Source organism: Coturnix japonica, chromosome 8 (assembly GCF_001577835.2).
Source record: "Coturnix japonica isolate 7356 chromosome 8, Coturnix japonica 2.1, whole genome shotgun sequence".
Taxonomy (NCBI): Eukaryota; Metazoa; Chordata; class Aves; order Galliformes; family Phasianidae; genus Coturnix; species Coturnix japonica.
In genome coordinates this window covers 26,780,008-26,802,004 of record NC_029523.1, presented here as the reverse complement: position 1 = coordinate 26,802,004, position 21,997 = coordinate 26,780,008, and the positions used below count along the sequence as shown (strand labels likewise).

The following is a 21,997-nucleotide window of genomic DNA, read 5'->3' as shown; positions in this document are numbered from 1 at the left end:
CTGCAGTCTTAAAGAGCCCAGGTTTGCTGTCTGGAAAATAAACCAAGTCGTCTCAGGAGGAAGTTGTGCACTTAATATGCTTCAAGTGATACTTAGAAAAAATATATATTGTAGTTGTTTTTTGTTTCACTTCTTTCCTTTAGACTTCACAGGCCTCATAGTTCATATGCTGCATTTAAGCTCACAAATCCTCTGTTTTGTGAGAATACTAACAATGGTCCAAAGCAGTTAAACAGCTTGTGAAGTAATTCTCAACTGCATAGGTCACAGGAGCTTAGAAAAGCAGATGTTTGTGAGTTTAATGTTACTGGTTTGTGGCACCCAGAGGTGGCGGTGCTTTCTGAACTAATGGCAAGAAACCAGTAACTGCACGTTTGTGTGTATCACATGGAGTAGGTCTTAGTATTGCAGTTCTCTGCCAAGAAGGCTCCGCAGCTTCCTACAGAAGACTGACTGAAGATCAAAGTGTATACTGGAAGGTGATATTTCTACAGATTTGATTATAAATATCATACTTTTTTTTTTTTTTTTTAACTTAAAATCGCATTTTGGGAGAAATGAATGAACTTTCCACTAAAATGAAAAGAAATTAGCCCCATAAAGTAAAGTCATATTATAAACCTCATGGAGTTTGTTGTTCAGTGGGAACAAAACCAATTGTGTGGAGCAGCTTTGTGCTGGAGTTGTGCATATTCTTGATGTGCAAAAAGCTCGGTCTGCTCCTCATGTCTCCATCTAAATGTATCCCAGTTTTTGCATTTGTGACAGTTGGAAAGATCTGCATGATGAAATGGCAAAAGAGACAGACAGGAAAAGAATCCTCATCTGCCTCCGAAGATCTCAGCTCACAGAGTAAAACTCCACAAAAGAGGGATCTTTTTTTGTGGGGTGGGATCTGTCTCTGAGTTCCTCAGGTGGCCTATTGGCCTATACAGAACCTACTCTGAAGCAATTATCTTGCAAGATGATATGATTTAATCCTAGTTTTAAGACGGAACTGCACATCTGCTTTTGTCCTACCCTGTTTTTTCATACTGTCTTTGCTGCAGTTTCAGTGTATGTGAACATATGTGCTGGAGTAGGTGAGACTCACCAGCAGGAGTTGAGAGGGACAGAAATTCTCCAGAAAGGGATGGCCTGCAGCTCTGTGGGCTCATGTTTGGAATTTAACAGCATTTAACATACGAGTTCAAAGTCTGTATGGTCCACTAAGGAGATACGCATTTCCAGTGTCTTTGAGGCCTTGTCTGATACTCCTTTAGCATCAGATAACCTGTGTTTCCAAACAGTTTATTTAAATAAGATGTTACTTTTGTGATCACATGAAGTTAAAGTACTCAGCAGTGCAGTGGGTACTTGCAACAGTAGCTTGCTCTCTGATATTCTACTCAAGAACACATGAAAGAGTTAACAGATAAGTATGTTTTGAGTAACTGTTAGTTGTTTTTTACGATCAAAAGCAAGATCTCTGGAATCTTTCTGTCTAAGTGGTTTATGGGTAGCCTGGATCTGCTACACTTTGTCCTGAGACCACTGTGCTAGACTGTGACCTGTACAAATCATTAGTTCTTATTGTTGGGAGACACTTTGTGTCTATAGCTCAGGGAGTGAGAGGAAGAAAGCCAGGAAATTCAACAATGCGATTTAATTCCAGTTTAATTATTTTATTGGAGAATTTTTAAATATTAATGAGATTGACAATAACAAGAATACAAACGATTGTCAAAGCAGCCTAAATTCCTTTTAGCAAGGGTAGAAGCTGTGTGGGTGTTCAAGATGCTGTACATGTCACTTTCTGACAAAAGCAAGATATGGAAATAACCCAGGATAGAGAAGTTGAAAAGTAAGTACTTGCAAGCAGTTCAGATGATTCTTTCTCCTATTTAAAACAAACAACAACAACAATAACAACAACAACAAAACATAGAATTGAGCTCTAGTCAGTATTTTAGTTCATTACCTGGATGACAATATAAAGAGAGGCTCACTGAATTTTCTAACAACAGAGAACAGAAAGCACTGGGGAGTTCACAACTGGGATTCAGAATTAATGATAACTTTGGCAAGAAGTGAAAAAAAAACAAAGTGAAATTCAGTGTATTAAAATATAATCTGCTTACCTAGGCTGCAGTCATCAATGGAAGCAAGATAGTAGTTAAAAATGAAATGTGAAATGTGGTGGTGTTAGAAGAACAGCAGTCATCCCAGCAGACATGGTCATGAGCAGCTTACGTGCTCTGCTCTTCCACCTTAGCATCATTAAGGGTTTTGCTAAAACTGAGTTTTGTGCATTGAGATGATGGACAAATTAAAAAGCACAGGAAGAATCAGACCCCTCACAAATACATGGTGTGGAAAAAAAAACCCATAACCTCAGTGAATCAGTTTTGTTTGGCAGAGAGAAGAAACGTTTTGTTTTGGTGTAGGTGTTTGTTTCTTCATTTGTGTTTTTGTGTGTTTGTTTTTTGTGGGGAGGGGAAGGAGGGAAGGAAGAGAGCATCAGATTTCCTGAGGATTCTGCAAAAATATCTATTGTTGGAGACAATAAGATGTATGTTTATTTTGTTTGTATTGTATTTGTTTATTTCTTCCCTTGAGAACTTCTTAACACAAAGTATGTTTTGTGTAATTACAGCTCAATTTTCAATCTCTTCACTAATAGTTCCAATGCCACATGTACAAAGTGTCCTCGTAGGATAAAAAAAAAAATAAATTAGAGGGACAAATGCAGTTCTCTACAGAATTACACAAAAAGTAGAACACTAAGCATAGACCTGTACTTATCTCTATGACTACTTTTAAGAGGCATGTTAAAACAAATTTGCTCCATAGATTAGTTTATTCCATACAACATTGCTTTTCAGATTTGAAAATTGAACTTATGTAGTCTAGAAGGCTTGGCATGCTGTTTTGTAGTCATGCTGTCGCACTAGTCACATTCTCTTCCTAGAATGAAATCCCTTGAATTTGCTGAGCACAACAATGCCTGTTATTGCTTCCTACTTTAAAAAAATATAACATTGGAGCCAGAGTCAGAAGAACTCGGCAGCGCATCAAAAACACCAAGTGCACACACAACAAGTAGAAAAAGATAAGCATTCAAGTCTACAAAGTCAGGCTACAGCAACAGCTTCAGTCTGAGAGCATTGGAATAAACCTCCTGGTCTTCCATATACTTGGTCAGCTCACACAGCCTGGCAACTGAAGGTAAGCACAAGTAGAGCAACTTTCACATGCTCCAAGACAGTGCTCACAGCCTGGATCCACAACTGGAACTTCCTATTTTCAACTCCACATTTGCAGACTTACTTTATAAATAGCTGCTTGAGCATTTGCAGTTGCCAAAGATAATTTATTCCTGATTTTTTTTTTTTATTTTTTATTTTTTTCCAATCAGGAAATAGTACCATCACTCATCATTTTCTTTTTTTTTTTTTTTTTTTAGAGGGACTTAATGCAAGTCAAATTGCACTTTGAAACAGGACAGTTGAGTAGTATTTTACATTATGAAAATATGTCTAAATTATCATCACTCATGGTGTTTAAAACTTCAGCAGTCAGATTCTCCTACCTGCATATCAGGTCTAACAAAACAACAATTGGTTTGTCTACTACTATGCATGCAATTTTGTATCATACAGCCACAGGGGGTATTTTAGGTACAGAAAAATGACGTATTTAATTCAGCATTCCACCCAGCATATTTCAGCATGATGCATGTTAAAATGAAAATGTAAAGTTTCACTCAGGTTCCACAACAGCTTGTGTCTAGCATTATTTGTGGCAGGGTGTATCAGCCTAGACAATGCAATGTGCTTCTGCTACTCACTTGCTTGGACAACTGAGTTTAATTTATGGAACATGAATAATTCAGAAGTTGCCATTGAAGTGGTGGCTTTAGGGACCATAATCTTTCTGTGGTGACAAACCAAACTGAAATGCTTTGACCAGAACAGATAAGAAATTTTGCACATTAGACACTGAATCCACTGGGAGAGAAAAAAAACACCCACAACTCACACACCTTCAAAAGTATGATTTTCTTCTAATGCAAGTAAAACTTAGGTGTGCAGATGGGATCTACCAGTCTTAAATCCTTGAAGGAAGCTTGTCTGTGAAGACAAAGATCAGATCAGTTGATAGCATGCATGAGCCTTTACCCACTAAATCAGTCCTCCATATTTTCTAATTCTGGCTTAACAGTTCTAATTCACCGTAACAGTTAAATGCAGCATATTCTTGAGCATCTGAATGTACTGCAGTTTCTGTTTGCATGCAGTGTGGTGCAGGTCAGTCAAAACGCGGAACTGAAATGCAGACTATTTAAATATTGCATTAGTCATCCTCCTGCTAAAACAATCAAATGGTAAAACTATTGGAAAAAACAGAAGAAAAAAAAAATCAGAAGCTGAAATAGTATACATACAAAATATGAAAGCAGATCTCCACTCACAGACTTAAATCACAGTTAAGTCCATCTTGTATATCCACTGTTTCCCTTGCTGTGCAAGTGTGCAGCCTCACTTTGAGGAAAACCACTATTTTGTGTGTATTTACTTTAAAGCAGGCACCTATTTCTGGTGTTTCAAGACCAATCGAAGCCCATTAGAAAGATTAAGATCAATTGAGGCGGATGAACACTCCTGAAAAAGCCTAGAGCAGTGCAGCATACCTGGGTATAAACTGGAGTTTTCTTTTGAAGCTGAAGACTTAAGCACTTCAAAAACGCTCCCAGTTCAACCAGACACAGCAACGCTTTTGCTTAGCATGCTACAGCAGAAACTTTATTTAGTTCATTTTGAAAATATTTCCAACCAAAATTTATTTTTGCAAATTCACAGAAATAAGCTTTAACATATAGGCTGTATACAACTCAAATACAAGTAATACTTTTAACAATAACTTACCAATACAAACTAATGATAAGCTACAAACTCACAAAGATTTGTAAACATTTTGCACAACTGTCAGTCCTTTCTTTTAGGCAAAGTGCTCTTTTGATGACAAATAAATTAACAAATACATAACTAGAGTGATCTACTTCCAGACAATACAAAAAGGTGTTTAATAAGGCTTGTAAACAATGTAATATGTAATTATGCAGAATCCATAAAAGTGTCTTGCAGGCTAAATGTATACTTACATTCCTGGGCAGCAAAAATGTTCTTGAAAATGCTTTAAATGTTAAATAAAAAGTTAACATTAATATCTTTTCCAATGATAACTTTCATACACAGTAACTGACTTAAGCTTACATCCTTAATAGCTTATTTCCCTGACAGAAAGAAATTAGGTGTGACTTATTGGCAGTTGTGTCATTGAATGGGGTATCAAAGGCTGGAGTCCAAGAGCTGTAGGTGAATGAGCTACAAAAACAGAAAAATTTACTTGTTAACTTCATTGAAAGTAGAAAGATATAAACCAGTAAAATCCCACTGTGTAAATAAATGTTCACCAGTCCCAACCACCGTGGTTATGCACTGTTTTTCTAGACAAGTCTGATGCCAGCAGCTACTATTAGGTGGCATCACAAGTGCTTCTGCCAACCCCATACTCCAGCCTCCAGGTTGGAGGCTCATTTGCCTCCAACCACAGCCCACCTCACACACTACCGTGGAGAAGAACGAGCTCAGGCCACATGTGCAGCTGAGAGTCCAGGTCTCCCAAATCTTTCAGTCTCTCCAAATCACAAATTTGAGCCCAATTTGTTGACTTATCAGGTCAAATAATGCACAAAAACATTTTTTGAAAACAAAGCTCCCCCCCCATTATGCATCATTGTGAAGCTTTCAGTACACTAGCAGTTTGTGGGTAAGGGTCAGGGGGTGGTTGGTCAGCAGTTTTCTTTTAAATTAGATATTCTAGAAAATACAGCATGAATACTACAAAAACAAGTGTTTGAATTCTTTCTACTAATGTTCATGGTTTGGAGGAAGTTTGAAGGAAGAAAGTAGTCTTCATACACAGATCTTCAGCTATGCTACTACAGTTAAGTGCTACTGATAGAAGTTGTGCACTTCTTAAGAAGGCACAGAGAGCAAATACTGCATTAAGATATTCTATCAAGCATGAAACAAGAAATCTGGTAAGCTTCTGTAATGGGAGCCTGGTAAACTGTTCTTGCTACAGTCAAGAATGATTTTACTTGGATATGCAAAGTTGTACCTACCATCCATATAACTGTGCAGGGCAGTTAACATAGTCCCATCTTGGGGTACATATGCTGAATATGCCATTTCTTCTAACATGGATGGAGACAGCCTGGAGGGCTGAACTGCTGTGACTGGAGCAGTAGATGAATGATTAGGACTAACATGTTTCTTGTGACGTGCTCTGCAATTCTGAAACCACACCTGAAAAAAAGGAAAAATATTTACATCATGTAGATCAATTGCATTCTGCTTTGACATTAACTTGATATAAACCTCAGAGCTCAATTGGGCCTCAAACATAGCACTGACAGTCCAAAAGAATAAATATCTACTTTGAAGATGCGTGGTGCCCTAAGCACACATGAGCAAGCCAGGAGAGGTTCTGTAGCAACAAATAGCCCACAGAAAACAGGCACTGTGAGAGACTGCATGGTTGCCGGGGCAGGTGCCTGGCTGGGCACACACGGCTGCTAAATGCAGGTACATAGGAGGGATGCAGTCATCTCTTGTGCCTCAACACTGCTGGCAAAGTAAGAACCATAAGAACCCAAGATTGTGCTTCTCAGTTTTAAATGGCTTGGGCATATGTTTTACCTCTGCTCTCTAAAACAGATCACTAGGTAATTGGTCCTAATGCCTGTGTTGTATATCATAAGTCATCTTCAAAAAACCCAGCTCTTAAGAGCATGCTACTGAATTCATAAATTTAAGCTCATGAAAAGCTTAGTGCCAATTACATGCTCTTTAGGCAGGAAAGTATCTTCCTTGACAATTATTAATCTTCCATACAAAGTGCAAGGATACTGCAAATCGTCTGCAATGACATTTTGGTTCTAGACCTACTCCTAGATAAGGACAGTTTTAATAAACCACCACATTAGATCTTTCTCCACCACACAATAACTACATTATTACTGTTAAACTGACATTAAGCATTTCCAGCAGATGAGCAGCAGACTCGGTAACTTAGAGCAGTCACCTGTATAACGCGCCTGCTCAGGCCTGTTCTTTCTGCCAGTTTCTGGAGTGTTTGTGCATCTGGATTGTTGTCCTGCGCAAACTGTGCTTGCATAACCTGAAAAGATAACAGTTGGGTTTTTATTGTTTTGTATAGCACCAAGGGCAGCATCAGAGACTTATCTCAGACTACGATCCTTCTCTGTTTTAAGGAAACTGTTGTAACCTCTAGTCCCCAGACAGTGCCCAGTAAAAAGGAGAAAAATATATTTAAATAATCCACAAAATTCGCACCCAAAATAGAAGCCTCTTATACTGCTTAGCTGAACTGAGACTTTCATGAGAAATGAATTATGCTTGGAAACAGTCAGAAACAGATGAAGTATTCAGTTATGATTGTACTAAAGGGACTGCAGAAGAAAACACACTGCAAAGAAATTCAAGCATACTTGATAAAGAAAATGGTTACAGCAGCAGACCACAGCAAACAGCAGAAGCTTTGGTTGGGTTCTTTGAGCTTGTAAATTCTATCTGCATCTTGCACTATATGGAGCAACTTGATGCTCTTTTCAGCTACATGGATAATGGGAGGAACTTGGAAGCTCCTTGTACTGCATTTGCTTTCCACTGATGTGACAGGCACTCAGGCTGCACCCTGACAGACTTGCACTGTGCAGCTATTTGGTTGGACTCGTCTTTTGTTACAAATTATCACATTATCACCTGAACTACAGTTCCTGAGGAAGTAGATGTCAGCATGACCTGCATCCTGAACAGCTCTGGAACATGTAAAATTTTACCTTAGTTAAGAAGTAAGGCTTCACAGATTTCTGCAGGACTTCAGTAATTTAGTAAGCCATAGCTTCTCATTTCTGGATTTTATTCCTTGATGGTTTGCAAATTTTGCCTTGCTTCATCTTTGAGGAACTCGGACAACTACTCTTCAAATTCAGAAACATTTAAACTATTTATTTTCCTGATGAGTTTCATACAAGAACATCAAAAACATGGACCTCCTTCTGCATCCTTAGGCACACCACTGGAAGTCCTCTGTCAAGAACAGGCACTGAGACAGATGCACTGAGCAGACAGCAAGTGTCTGTAAAGATCTCGTACCTGAAGTAGGTTACAATCCAGTAAAATGGGAAAAGCAAACATGGGAATTTAATTGACGTCAGAACAGAAGAATCCCTGAATCCAGAGAGCTGGACCTGTCACTCATTCAGATTATGTTGGAAAAGAAAGTCTCCTTCCTGCAGAAATTCACTGATATCTAGAGCCTTTGCACCTTAGCCCCCTTCAAGGTAGTGCTCTTGTTCTAGGTTAATAACACCTTGACTTCAGTCATGGATCAAACAGCAAATCAAGCATCATACAACCGTGTGCCATGTTATGCACTGATTATAACACCTCAGCTTAACTGTATTTGACTGCTTTTACCACAGATAAGAGGAGGACACTGTGACAAAGCAGAACAGTAGAAAACTAACACCACAGTGACTGTGCATCCAGAAACCCACCAAAGGAATATCATAAACTGAACAAGAAAGATGCATAGCTAGAACAAGGGAGAAAGCTGCCGCTTCCTTTCCAGTACAGGTTGACACTTCTTAATGTGGTCTTGCTGTTACCCTCCTCATGGTGAGCCAACACTGATCGTGGTGTTCTTCCCTAACAGGCTAATTTGGGGAAATGGTGATCCAGAGGCAGAAATTACTCATATTTGATGCAATTCAGAGTCAACTCTTGTCAAGACAGCAACAAGAAACTCTGAGATACAGGCAGTTCCAACCCCCACCAGAAGTTTTGATTTCATAATTCCAGACTTCCAAGGCTCCCACTTCCCTTTTGTCCTGACACTGGGAGGGAATATAACTAGTGATTGAGCTCGTACAACAGGATATTGAAAAAACATGTTTTGATAATGCATGATCAAGAACAAATTGGACAGTAGAAAAACTGCTGCCAAGAACTTCAAATGCTCTTCTCTATTTCACTCCACCCAGCTCTATGGAAAAGCTGTCTGCCCCCCCACTCTCAAACATGCAGCATTACATAGTGAAGCTGGGCTCTTGAAACATGACACCAAGTCTACAGAATTCAGTATGTTTAAACAGGCAGCAGCAAAGCTCAAAGATACTTCGAGATTGAGCATGCTTGTGAAGCATTTTGGAAGGGCTGAGAGAAAGGGAAGAGGGAATGAAAGCAAAGATGAGTCCTTCCTATGAGTCTGACTTCCCAGTGCACATCAATATAGCAAAGACATGATCTAAAAAGAAAGTATGGAGGAAAAGTGATTATGAGAAATAAACATGCAATTATTCCCCTTCCTCTCTATAAAACAAAGAAAAACAAAATATTAATTAACTGGAGTTCAGCTGTATTCACATGAATATTAACAGGAATCGATGACTTACCTGTTGTTTTGAGAAAGCAAACTTTTGCAGTCCTTTACTGAGCACTGCAATAAAATCGAAGCTTCCTGCCTGTTAATGTCTTGAAGTCATATCCAGTACCCATCTCTAGTACAACTCTTCGTATTACGTAATTCTAAAAATATTCTTTATTATGTGCAGTGATGCAAATGTCTGTTTAAATAGATTTCATCAAACAATCAAAATAGATCAGCCTTTTTGTTTCCACTCTGCAGTATTACTGGCTGCCCCCAGGGAAATAAAAAGCTTGAAGGGTAACTATTTCATGTGAAACCGCTGAAGCTAACAAACTATTCCAGAAACATGCCGTGTCTTGATAGTTTTTGAAAAAGTATAAAGCGTACAAGCTTACTCTTTCCCCACATATGCATCTGATTTCCTATCAGTTCAGAAGTTACATCCTGCATAAACCTGAAATACTCAAGTTTTTAGCATTGCCTCTACCTGGAGTTGATCTGCTGTGAAGCTGGTCCGAGCTCTTTTCGCTGGTTTTGGATGATTAACATCTTGTTCTGTTAGCAATGCTCCTTCCACACTAACCCCATTACCTGAAGTATTAAAAAGAAGACGCTGTCTGCTAAGTATTCAAAATGATGTTATTCATAAATGAGACGGTCGTCTAACAACTTACGGTGGCTGGCCAGCTGAATTTCACATGCAGAACAGCCAGGTTTTGTTCAAAGTTAAATTGATCTGACATCACCACCCATTCCACCCCCACTGACTCCCTTGCAAATTGATGGAAGAAACAGATGAAGCATGACATTTTATCAACTAGATACGTTTTGCTTTCTTTTCCCTAGGATAGGAAACAAGTTAAACAAACTAAAAATAATAATAATTTTAAAAAATTAAAACATCAAGTAATTTACACAGTATTTTAATTCAAGAACCTGTGCTTCCAGCCTTAGTAAAGGCAGATAGATAATTAGCCCTTTTAAGATGGAAGCTGAAGTAAAATCCAACAATTTAATTAAAACTAAACCACAAACAGTTCTTAAAAGCAGCATTACCATTTTCAACTTCTCTTTTCAGATTGTCCAACATGCAGTCGTAATGTACTCTACAAAGGACTTTCTCTTCAACCAAAGCGAACTCCTCTCCAGTAGAAAGCTGCCTTTTGCAGGAGAAGCAGGCAAAACATGCCAAGTGGTACACATTTCCCTTAGCCCTTCGGACCCAGTCTGTAGAATGAATGTGCCTCCCACAGCGGGAGCAGCGGGTGCCATACCGCCTGCAAACAACGAAGGTGAACAGAAGACTGAAGTCAGATGCTAACCAACCCAGGCACAATGGTTGCTCCAGGAGGGTTAGTAGAAAATAGACATGGAAGCACAGCTGAGATCCACAGCAAGACAACTGACCACACAGGGCTAAAGGACTGCATAACTATATTTATACAGCAACAAAATCAGTCAAGTTGATAACTCAAAGCAAGATCACTACTGACCTATAGAAGTTAATAATTTACTTAAGGCAAAGTGCAACATTAAAACATTTAAACCGCTATGTGAACTCACAAATCCTCAGCTTTCCTTTTATGAAAATCATCTCTGTAAAAGCTGTGGGTGGGAGATAGGAAAAGCTGGCTTCATGCTCAAAATCCCCCAGTTATTTAAATGTATTTCACTGTAGTGGTAGTTAAGGTTATTTAGCTACATCAGTCATCACTGTTCATTGTCCCTTCCACTGAAGGGGGGAAAGCATACATCTCCACAGTTTTTTCCTTAGTTGTCATCACATTTATGATTTTATCATCTTCAATAGAAGTTCAAATATAGGCAGACATTTACAGTGTTACTGTATAATGTTGCTAAAGAGGAAAAGGAAACTAACAGCCAGGATATGCTGGATTATGTAAATGAGCATAACTTTGTTCCTTCCCCCTCCACAAGTTCACCATCCTCAGACCGTTCCATCCCTCCCTCTTTCAATGTCAAGATGGATAGTTTACAATAATCCACTCACTACACAGATGAGAATCCCCATAAATGTTTTGGCTGGAGAAAGTACTAGTGGTCACAGCAAATTTTCTTCCTGCTTTCTGGACTGAAGATTTTCTATCTTGAGCACTGAGACCAAGAAGTCTTTCTATGCCACTCGGAATATCCTCCCTTATGCAATTAGATCCTAATATTTATTAAGAATGCTTCATATTCTAAATCAAATTGATCCTAGAAAGGTGTAGCTGCTGAAATCCTTTTTAAAGATTAAAAGATCGACTTAGAGGTGTGTTAATATCAGCATGTGATATCCTAAGTCTCATACCAGAGTGCTAGTCTGAAAAGAAAGTCATCTCAGCTTGGCCTTGTCTCCTTAATCAGCATTACATTATGAACAATTCTTTGCACATAGGCTAAATTTACAGTTATTTTGACTTTGACTAATACCTACCACTGCTTCATGTCCACAGAGGTGAATGATTCTCAAAATTCAGTAGCTAGGCACAGATTAAGTAAGGTTTGTTATGTAGTTGCATTAGACAGGTGTGAGGCTTCCACCACAGTAAACATCCATTTAATTTCTTATAAAAGTAATAATCTACATGCATATAAATAAGTGAACAGAGAGAACCCCTAAACACCCATTCGACTTACAGATTAAGTAAAACCTGACAAGTGAGTGTGAAATTTTGTTAAATAAAGTGTTCCACTGCTGCATGGCATACCTGAAATAATCAAGTTTGCAGAAGATATCTTTATCTTTGATATAGCAGCTGGTGTGCCTCCCAAGAGATGTCCTGCAAACACTGCACGAGAGACAGCGGACGTGCCAGCAGAGGTCGTTCACCTGCAAAAGCACCAGAGGAAAAGTACTCCTCAGAGTCTGTACTACCACTATTCATATTTTGTATTTACAAAAACTATTTATTTTTTTTCATACAACCAGAAAAGGACAGAAACGATGTGTACCATGATTCACAGAAAATGTATCCTCAAGGCAAAACTGCCTATAGAACTGCATGCATTAGGAGCCAATGAATGTGACAAAAGACTTCAAAATACGCTTTCATGCCTTTATAATTGAAAGCACAGGAAGAGGAAGCAAGAGATTCAAATTCTACGTGGATATTTGGTGCCTGGCTCTGTTCTCTCACATTACTGGGGTAACGGAGCAAGTTCTGGCATCACATGACCTTACTGCTAAGTTGCACTCTTATTTCCCAGTCTGCAAAAACCTCCTGTCTAACAATGAACAAATTCTGCAAAGTGACTTGAAATTTTAAAACGCAAATACTGAATAAAAAACAAAACAGTCTGACAAGTAGGAACACAACGTGAACTGCATCTCACCAGAAGGCTGGCAAACACAGTTGGAGTGGAAGCTCCAAAACATCAGCAGTTGTTTTACAGCAAGCTCAAAAATTGTTTAAAATATAACATCCATACTGAAATTACAGCCCTGGAAAGCAGCAGCAGATCAGGAGTTTTGAAAAAGCGCATGTAAATTTTGGGCGAATAAATTATCTGGAATTTTCATTTCTTCATTCTTATAAAGACAATTCTTTGTCATGCAAACATTCTGCACCACCCATTAGACAAATCATTTAATATGAAAACCCAGTATTCCCACCATCCAAAAAAGCCTGAGTGAAAACCCTGTGGATAATTCTATATCGTACAGGAGAACTTACATAAACCAAACAGTAAGTACTTTGAGATGCATACAGTTTCTTTTAACAACTTCCATGACAATTTCTCATGTGATAGGGAACAACAGGTTCATCAGCCCTTATATGAGGAATGGCAAAGCCGTGATCTACCTGACCCAGGGTGTGCCTTCTGTCAAAGCGCTGCCAGACAAGCCGCAGGGAAAATGAGATGTTGGCTCTGACAGATCAGGCTGAGACAGACCATTTCAGTCATTCCTCAGGTTATAATATTATGGCTTGCAGTTGCCCAGCCCTCTCCCAATATTTGTCATTGTTGGCAGCCATAGTTTCATACACTGACAAATTTACACCACAATATAATGTGAAACCGTTGATAACAGCTGTCACCAAATTGATCCTCTCAACTATTTTGTGGAATGGGTGCACTACAGGCAAAAAGGACAAGAGCTTCAGGGCCAGTCGGAGCCCACTCTGCACCTCTGCACAGAGGGGCTCCCAGGGGATCAGCTCCCCCCAGGCCCTCAGGAAGCAGCCGGCACATCACTGCACAGTGCTGATCACATCCCAGCAGCACAGACTGCTCATCACAGGCTAATGCTCCTCCACGGAGCTTTGTTACATGGCTTGTGTGATGTCACCCATCTGCCTTCCCATTTACAGGGCTGAATTTAGGAGACACAACTGCTGCTGATCAGGAAGGCATCTCCCGGCTGTCAATCTCTACCTATACAGAAAGGAATGGTGTTTAAGTTGAAGTCAAAATAGTCAGTTGGGGATCTTTTGCTCTGAGCCTCATTTAATCAAGGTTTTCCAAGAGCAGACAGCAACATGCAGGAAATGAGCAACCAGGATGTCACTGGAGTTAACAGAACCAGAAGAGATTTCTGTCGTCCCTGCTCCGTTATCCTGCACCGTTTGCGAACACATACAAATGCGACTGGGGTTTAAAGGAACAAAAGGCATACAGAAGCACTCCACAACCTGCACATACCCTGCTTTAAATGAATGCCAACCCGGCAAACACATTCCTTTGACCTCCTCATTACAACTGGGATATAAGGAAAATGACCTAAAAAAGAACATTTACATTTTTTACGATGCTACAGACTTTCACTTTGCAGGGTATACGATGAAGTCTGCATCTGTTGGAATCAAGCGACTGAAAGCACAATTTTCTGATCTGACTTTTGAAAGGAGAGAAGGCAGGACTCTGACCCAGCATAACTTCAGTGGCTGCAATCCAGATGGAAAATAGCCACCTCCAAACTGCCTTAACGTCTTATATTTAAAGCCACATGTTTGTGAAATAATCTTGCTTAGCCCCAAATGCTAAAACCAGCAAAAACATTTTTCTATCATGCCAACTTCTCAGAGATTACGATAGCCCCTTTTTAAAGGAATGCATCATTTCCACACTTCTGAACAGTCGCTGCTTTCCCTTCAGATTCACAGCAGCTCACTGAGATTCTCCTTTTAGCTGACAACAAATGGGTCAGTGCTACCAACTGCTTTATCGGGAGCGTACAGCACAACCGAGCCGTTACCCACACGCTGACTGAGCCGTCTTTCTCATCCCTTACGGAACGCATCGAGAACACGCAGCCCCAAAGCACGAGAGCATTCTGACAACACACGTATCACTTCAGTTCTCCAGTGAGGCCCAAATCTCACAAACACGCGGTTAGCTTCAGAGCTTTAAAAATGCCCACTTCTGCAGTAATTCTGCTCATCTCTGCAAGTCGAAGAACCGGCTCAGATCGTTACAGACGCCGACTGCACAACAACAGCGATGAAGGAAAGCAGATGAGAAGTGTGCGAGATAAAGGGACGGGACTCACAGCCCGGCTGTCCGCCCGCAGCGCCATCGCGTTTCGCCACCGAGCTCAACTCATCGCTGTCAGGCGCCCGGGACCCGCTACGGCTTCGAGGCGTCGGAGCCCCGCGGCCCGGCCGAGCCCACCCCGCACAGCGCGCCGGTTCCTCGTCCCCGCAGTTCTCGGGGTACGGGGCGATACGGCCACCTCGGCGGTGGGGAGGCGCAGAGCGGGCAGGACGCTCTTACCTTCAGCAGGTACTTGTCCACGATCTCCAGGCCGCAGCTGCTGCACATACACTTGCTGGGCGCGCAGCCGGAGCCCGAGGCCATGGACCGCGGCGAGGAGGACGGCGACAGGGCGGCGGAGGAAGAGCAGGAGTCCTCGTCGGCCGCCGCGGGGCTCTCCTACAGGGAGCGCACGGAGAGCTCTATCAGTGCGGCCGCCGCCGGCCTCGACGGGCAGCAACGGGGCACGGCGCAGGGAGCCCCGCCCGGCCCGACCGTCCCCGTCCTGCAGCACCTGCGGGGCCGTGCCGAGCCCCACGGGGCGGGTCGCGGCAGGAGCCGGGGCTCTTCCGCCGAGCGGAGGCTGCGGGACTCGAGGGGGGAAGAGAAGGAACCCCCGGCGGCCGCGGAGCGCCGGCTGCGACTCGCCCGGCGCCGGGCAGCGGGGCGCGTCCGCTCACCTTCTCCGAGGGGCCGCCGAGCGCGGGCAGGTCCTTGTCCTCCAGCCTGCACACGAACATCGGGTCGCTCTTCCAATACATGGCCCTGCCCTACCGCATACCAGCTCCGCGAGGGGCGGCGGGGCGCCACGAGGCTGCTCCGGGAACCGCACCGCGAGTGTCTGCCCTCAGCGCCTGCCAGGAAAAAGTTTTGTTGGTGAGGGGGTGGGCCGTGCCGTGCGAGGGCGGCCTTCAGAGCCCTCCCGCTCTGCCCTCCCGAGCAGAACCCGCCTCCGAGCGCTGCCGCGGCAGCAAACCCGAACCAGAGCTGTTAGACAGCAAAGAGCTCCATCGGGGAAGGGAAAAGAGCGAGGAAAAACAAAAACAAACAACAAAAAAGAAAAAAAAAAAATACGCCGCATACTCCTCCTCTTTTTCCCCTCCTCCCCTCCCCGTTTATCTTCGTCGTCTGTCACAGCTTCACCGCCTCCAACCCCCGAGACTAAACAAAAATCCGAGCTCCATCTCCCCCCGTATCAGGACGATCGCAGCGATGTGGGTGCGCGGCTTTTCCGCGCCCCGCGGCTGATCCCAGCCCCGCAGCTCACACGCTCCAAACACCGTCTGTGCAGCGTCCACGCGTGCGAGCGCCGTTATAAAACCTTTCTCATTAAGCCAAAGAAGAAACACCTGAGATGCCCAACGGCCGTAGTATTACTTTAGTTCTGAGCTCACACCTGTTGCTAATTAACGCCGGTGTGTTTGTCTGCCCCGCAGATGGAGGCTGTCAGGAGCCGCCTGCCCGCAGTTCTCCGAGCACCCGGCCGTGTCCCCTAACGGGGGGACTCCACGTGCTACTCGCGTGTTTTTTCTGCGGTTCCAAACGCTCCTGGAGTTTCCCCAAGTCCCGCCGCGCTCGGGACGGTGCGGAACGAGCAGCTCAACCCGCCGCAGGTGACGGCAACAGCCGCGGGACCGCACTGTGAGCGTGCCGAGCCGGGCAGGTGACGGCAATTAACCCCGCTGTTACGCCTCTACTCTCTGCGCCTCTTTGAGCGATTATTCTGGTGACAGATGGTGGAGTTTCCACAAATCGAATGAGAGCTGCCGCTACTCTCTGAAGTTTGAGGAAAGGAAACTCGGTTTTTGAGACACTGTAAGAAAGAATGAACCCTATACTACTCGCTCCTCACTCCCCTTTTACAGCCCCACGTGCTGCTGTACCCAGCTCGATGCCCGGCGTTCTAACCGATCAGCCCGGGGAGAGTCTCACTTATAGCAGCCTTAGGCCCTAACTGCTGTAACGTAGTCGGGACGCCGTGAGACGCGGTGCTTTGTTCTAACTGTAGTGAGGTTCGGGACGGTGCGGCGGAAGCCGCCTGGTTACCGATGGGCAGAACAGGAGTCAGCGCTGTGTCCGGCTGTGCTGCCCGCCCCGGGGGAATTCTGCTCTGCGCCCCGACGGGAGGGGCGCTCCGGAGCGCTCCGATCCCCGAGCAGCACCGCCGCGCTCCGGCCCCACGCGCTCGCCTGGAAGCGGCTTTCGGGCGTCTCCCCGCCCGGGTGCCCACACGCCCACCGCGCTGAGCGGATCGCGGAGGGGAGGGGACGGTTATGGCACGATGCGCCGGAACGGGGCCGGAACAGACCCGCGGGGCGGTGGCTGGGAGCGCCGAAGGAGAAAGGCGGCCGAGCTGCGTCTCCCCGGGCCGCGGGGTGAGCACCGAAGAATCTCTCCGTCCGCCCTGGCAGCCCGACCTTCCCCGTCAGATAAATCCCAGCTACCTCCTGTTCCAGGTGGCACCGCAGAAAAGCAGCGCCTGCCCTGGGGGTCGCCAAAGAGATGCGACCTGGAGGAACCAGAGAACCGTGGGGGAGGCCGGGGGCCCCCGCAGCGCCCTTCGTTGCGCCGTGGATGCTTTCCCCGCACTGTTAACGAGTTTACTAAGCAGTGTTGGTGTGCGCTTCACAGACGGCTGCGTTTTAGATTTCTATGAAGCTGCGCCTTCCTGCACGCGCGCACCTTTAATCTCTAATAATACAGCACTAGGAGCCAACAAAATCCATTCGCTTGTTGTTCCCCGCAGCGACAGCAGACGCGCAGCAGTTACTCATAAGACGCGCTGGAGGAAGAAAACAAAAATGCACGGGAGATTTATCGGTGTTTCTTATTCTCGGTGCACGCGCCCGAGGACACACGCAGCCCCCGCCCGGCTCCGCGCGGCGCCCGCAGCCCCACGCGCACGTTCTGCTTCGTTCCCGTTGGTGCCGCGCGGCGCTTCTGACCCGCCCGGGGCTGATCCCGCTGCCCGGACATCGGCGGCCCCGGCAGCCACCGAGGGACGCGAAGACGACGCGCCTTGAGACCTCAGCGGAGCTCGGCTACTTCTCCGAAGTCCTGTCTAAATTTCGTCGCTCTGGTTACCCGCTATCGGAATATTAGTAAGTATTGCTGGAGTGGCGTCGTTTCTGAGGAGGTGAAAGCAGGCGGACGCACAGAACTTTGTGGCAGGGAGCAGCGGGCCGAGGGGAGCGGACGGGCCCGTGCTCAGCCTCGTCCCGTAGGGACACAGAGAGGAGCAGAGCGCTGCGGGGAACCCGGGAGGGAGCGCGGTGCTCCGTGTGCGGAGGGCTCTCCGATGAGGAACCTCGTCTGTTCCTTTCAGAAGTAAAGCAAGGACGGGGGAGGGAGTGTTAATCATCTGCGTACGGGAGAGATCTTGTAAATGTATAATGGCGGGGCACAGAAAAGAGTTTTAACAAGAGGGTGTTGGGCTTCTTGAGCAAAGCCAGCACCGCGGAGCGAGTGCGCGCGGCAGGACGTCCCTCTGAAGGGGTTCCAGCGAAACGTGTCCACAACGAAAGCGAACGGGCTGCTGAGAAATTAAACGTGGCACCGCGGTCAGTTTGCAGAAAGCGGACGCCGACACCGAACCGCGGACAATCTGAGCCACCGCTTCCGCTGGCCCCGCCGGGCTCGGCCCGCTGCCGTTGCTCACCGCTCTGGGTGTCCCCAGAACGACGGACAACGGCTCTGCCCCACCGGCCCCTCCGCCGCATCCGGGCCCGGGGAGGTGCCGCGGGTTTGGACGGAGCGCGGGGGCTCCGAGGCCGCGGTGGGACGAGCGGGACGAGCTGCGCTCCGCTCGCGGTGTTTCACGTCGCCGCCGAGGGGAACACGGCGTCCCCTGCGGGGCTGAAACGAGCTCCCGCTGCGCGGCCCCGTCTCGCACCCTCACCTCCCCGCTCGTTTATGTCCCGCGGGTGTCCCCGCGCCCCCGGAGGGCGAGGCGAAGACCGCCAGCAGATGCTGCCGTGACTCCGTGCAGTCCGGTCTTTGTGCAGCCCAGATCCGCGCGGTCCCTTTCTTGGCCAGCGAGCTGTCTGGCAGGAGAGATGGGTTAAAAAGCGGAGCTGATAGCTGCGGGGACAAAGTTCACTTCCATGCACGCTGCCTTTCCTGTTTCAGGCTTCCTCTTTCTCATGCTTTAACATTTGCCCACCTGTGGGTATCTGGAGGTTTTTCATCTCTGGATCTCAGCATCCTGATCTCGGGGGGATGGGGGCGGGGTGATGGCGGCTGTTGCTCTGTGGTCCGTAGTAAGGCAATAAAATGAAGGCAGAACACTTGGCCTTGCTCTTTGTGAGCTCGCGCTCCCCCTGGCTCCAGCCCCTGGTGAAAGCTGCAGAGTTTGGGCTATTCCTGAATTCCTGTTTTTGGACTGGGTTAGTGAGAAGTAAACCAACCCAATCAGTTTCTTACCTGTAACTTGTTTTCCATACCCGTGTAATGCACTTTCCTTGGGCCAGGCTGTCTGTCTCCAGCTCTTGGGTCCAGTATTTTCTGTAGCTTTTTCTCATGACTATTTCAGCGTGAAGCTCTGTATCTCTTGGTTGGGAATGACCAGATGGGCCTGAGCAAAAAGTTTCTGTGTCCGACTTGGATGTGTGAAATAGCGGTTTCCTCACCAAAGTTCAGAACCTGATGCAATGTACGGTTTTGTTTTGTTTTTTGTAGGAGGTGTAGAGGCAGAGGAGGCAAAGGGCAAGCAGGGTGCTAGTGGGGTGGAGCCCTGCATTTTGTTATGGCAATGGCCCTCGCACTGCAAGAGGAAATGTAGAGTCGTTTCAGCACCCTGGAAAATAACGGTAGTAATGCTGCCCTTTTAAATCCTTGTTGCACCTCTTGGTCCCTGCACCGTGAACTGATCGTATTTGTGAAACTCGTGCACGTTCGAGTGGAGCGCTGCATCGGTGTTCCTGAAGTTATGGAGAAAACTTGATGTAGAAGCTGACTTTTCGAGTTTATAAACGTCTGTGCTAGTTGTGCCACACTGTCCTGCAGACGGAGAAAGTGTTGTGGACAGAGGAAAATAAAGAAGCAATTGAATGTTATGAAAGAGCACTTTGCCCTTAGCAGAACCAACACGGAAAGCGTGGATGACTGTTAATAAATACACAGCTACAAAACTTACTGCCTGCTTTCCGTTGTAGGTAACTCCTCTTTTCTAAGAGCGTGGTAACTTCATGCTGAAGGGTCCGAAATGTTTCCCTGGCCTATCGGATCTGCCCGCTTAATTCCTTTCACTTTTGTTTATGCGCTGAATAAACACTGTTCTGAGGCAGCAGACCTGAGCCCTCAGATGGAATCGGGGGTGGGCGGGGGGCCGCCGCAGCGTCTCGCACAGCAGCTTCAGACGCCGCCGGTGAGGACAGAGCGCTGCTTTTTTTTCCTCCAGGCGCCTTTGCCGCGGAGGGGCGGCCGCGTTGTCCCTTCCCAGCCCCGGCCTCGGCGGAACATCCGAAGGGAAGGAAGGCGGGTTGGATCCGTTGCCCGGAGCCTCCCCGCTCCGCAGGGGCGCGGTGACGGCCCGGAGCGGAGCTCGGGGCTCCTCGGCTGCGCTTCGCCGGACGCCGTCGGGCTGTCCCGGCCCCGCGGGTCGCGGCGCGCTCTGCCGCACGAGTCGGCGGAGACTGGAGGGAAACAGCGCTGAAACAACTGAGATGGCAGAGAAAAATATTTGGAGGCTGTTGAAGCGAAACTTCCCGCTGACTCCGGAATAGAGACCCCGGAATAGGGCGAGAGAGGGTGTGAGGACGGCAGTGCGGGGCGGTCCCGGGCTCTGCCGGGCGCCGCAGACCGGGGCTCGTGCCTCCGGCCGCTGGGAGCTCCCGGAGCGGCGGAACCGGAGCTACAGCTTTTCCGACAGACGAGCACCCCTCTGTAACAGCTCCCCGATAGGAAAGTTAGCACAGGGGCAAAAACAAGTTACAGACAGAATAGGAGCTGCGGATCTCCTCGCGTGAGCTCACTTGCAGAGCAGGAGGCTGCCTTTGGCTTTCACAGGACTTTCTCTTTCATCCGAGTCATAGCACTGAATGCCAAGCGCAGCTCAGGGCAGGAATCGGAAGCTACTTGTTTCGATGAATGAAAACTTCTCTCCCTTACACGGCAACAAATGCTTTTCAGAGAAAAGCTATATTTGCTGCCTTGGGATGACATCCCTTCTCTTTCCAACATCGAAGGCTGTGCTTTGGTAGGCAGCATGTACGGTGTGATCTTTAGTCCCATCTTCTCACACGTACCGTACTTTGAGCACAACAGAACTGTTGAAACGTGCTTGCTTTTGCTTGTCACTTAGTCGGGGATTTCTAAGTTGCTAATTATTCACAGATTGTACTTTTTCCCCCCAGATGTTCAGGGGACTTTGCTTCAAGTAGTGCTGAGCTTGGTAGAAAACAGGAATCGGGGAAGAACGCTACCTCTGAGGCTGACAAATCCCTCAGGCTCAATGGTGGGACTTTCTGGTGAGGTGTCACTACAAGGAACTGTTCCTTGCAATGTGAATTAAAGGACAGATTCACTTCTTTTCACAATGTAAGCTTTCAGAATTTTCCACGGCTAATCTCTGACTTTGTAGAATACTTGTAGATTGAGAATACACTTGTAGAATAGCGTGTTCAGTGTAATGTGTATTAAAATGAATATGGCTGCCAAAAAAAGCACGTTTGGGCCTCCCTAGCTGGAGGTGCTTTGTTTATTGAATGGACAAGCTGGGAAGGAAGCTCATGGAAAAGGTGATTAATTTGTACCACATCTGAAAAGTCCAGAAGCAGGATCTCAGTTTCCTACCCACAGGTTACAATTGCCAGAATATTTGCAAGTATCTACAAACAAAAAAATCAAGATTCACTCAAGATTTATAATTTTCTGACTGTGTACAAAGTGCTACTGTAATTCCCTGAAATAAAATACATTTATTTTGGAAGTGCAGGCTGCAGGTATTCACTTGGTGTCTTAAATAGAAATAAGGGACCTCTCTGTGTTTGTCGTTTTTGTGCTGATGTGTCTTCATTAA

General features: G+C 45.7%; 1 protein-coding gene across 3 annotated transcripts; it reads right to left on the bottom strand.

The window, feature by feature from the left end:
* Positions 1-4,756: 4,756 nt before the first annotated feature.
* LHX8 (LIM homeobox 8) lies at positions 4,757-18,965 on the bottom strand. Of its 3 annotated transcripts, none has more exons than XM_015870893.2 (9): positions 18,878-18,965; positions 15,660-15,833; positions 15,220-15,378; positions 12,213-12,334; positions 10,558-10,778; positions 9,989-10,092; positions 7,132-7,227; positions 6,170-6,353; positions 4,757-5,366 (listed from the first exon to the last, which is right to left on the bottom strand). In XM_015870893.2, the coding sequence occupies exons 2-9, from the start codon at positions 15,738-15,740 to the stop codon at positions 5,290-5,292; spliced, it is 1,044 nt and encodes a 347-aa protein (XP_015726379.1). In that variant the 5' UTR covers positions 15,741-15,833; positions 18,878-18,965; the 3' UTR covers positions 4,757-5,289. The 3 variants fall into 3 exon arrangements, with proteins under 3 accessions (XP_015726379.1, XP_015726380.1, XP_015726378.1); XM_015870894.2 differs by lacking the exon at positions 18,878-18,965 and adding an exon at positions 16,247-17,127; XM_015870892.2 differs by lacking the exon at positions 18,878-18,965 and adding an exon at positions 16,063-17,126.
* Positions 18,966-21,997: the final 3,032 nt, after the last annotated feature.

Bases quoted from the DNA above. Each gene is read 5' to 3' on its own strand.
- LHX8 (XM_015870893.2), bottom strand. From the start codon at position 15,740: ATGTATTGGAAGAGCGACCCGATGTTCGTGTGCAGGCTGGAGGACAAG. The intron at 6,354-7,131 runs GTGACTGCTCTA...CCTTTTTTTCAG, and splicing joins TGAGCAGGCGCGTTATACAG to GTGTGGTTTCAGAATTGCAG. The intron at 5,367-6,169 runs GTAGGTACAACT...CTGTTTTTGTAG, and splicing joins CCTGCACAGTTATATGGATG to CTCATTCACCTACAGCTCTT.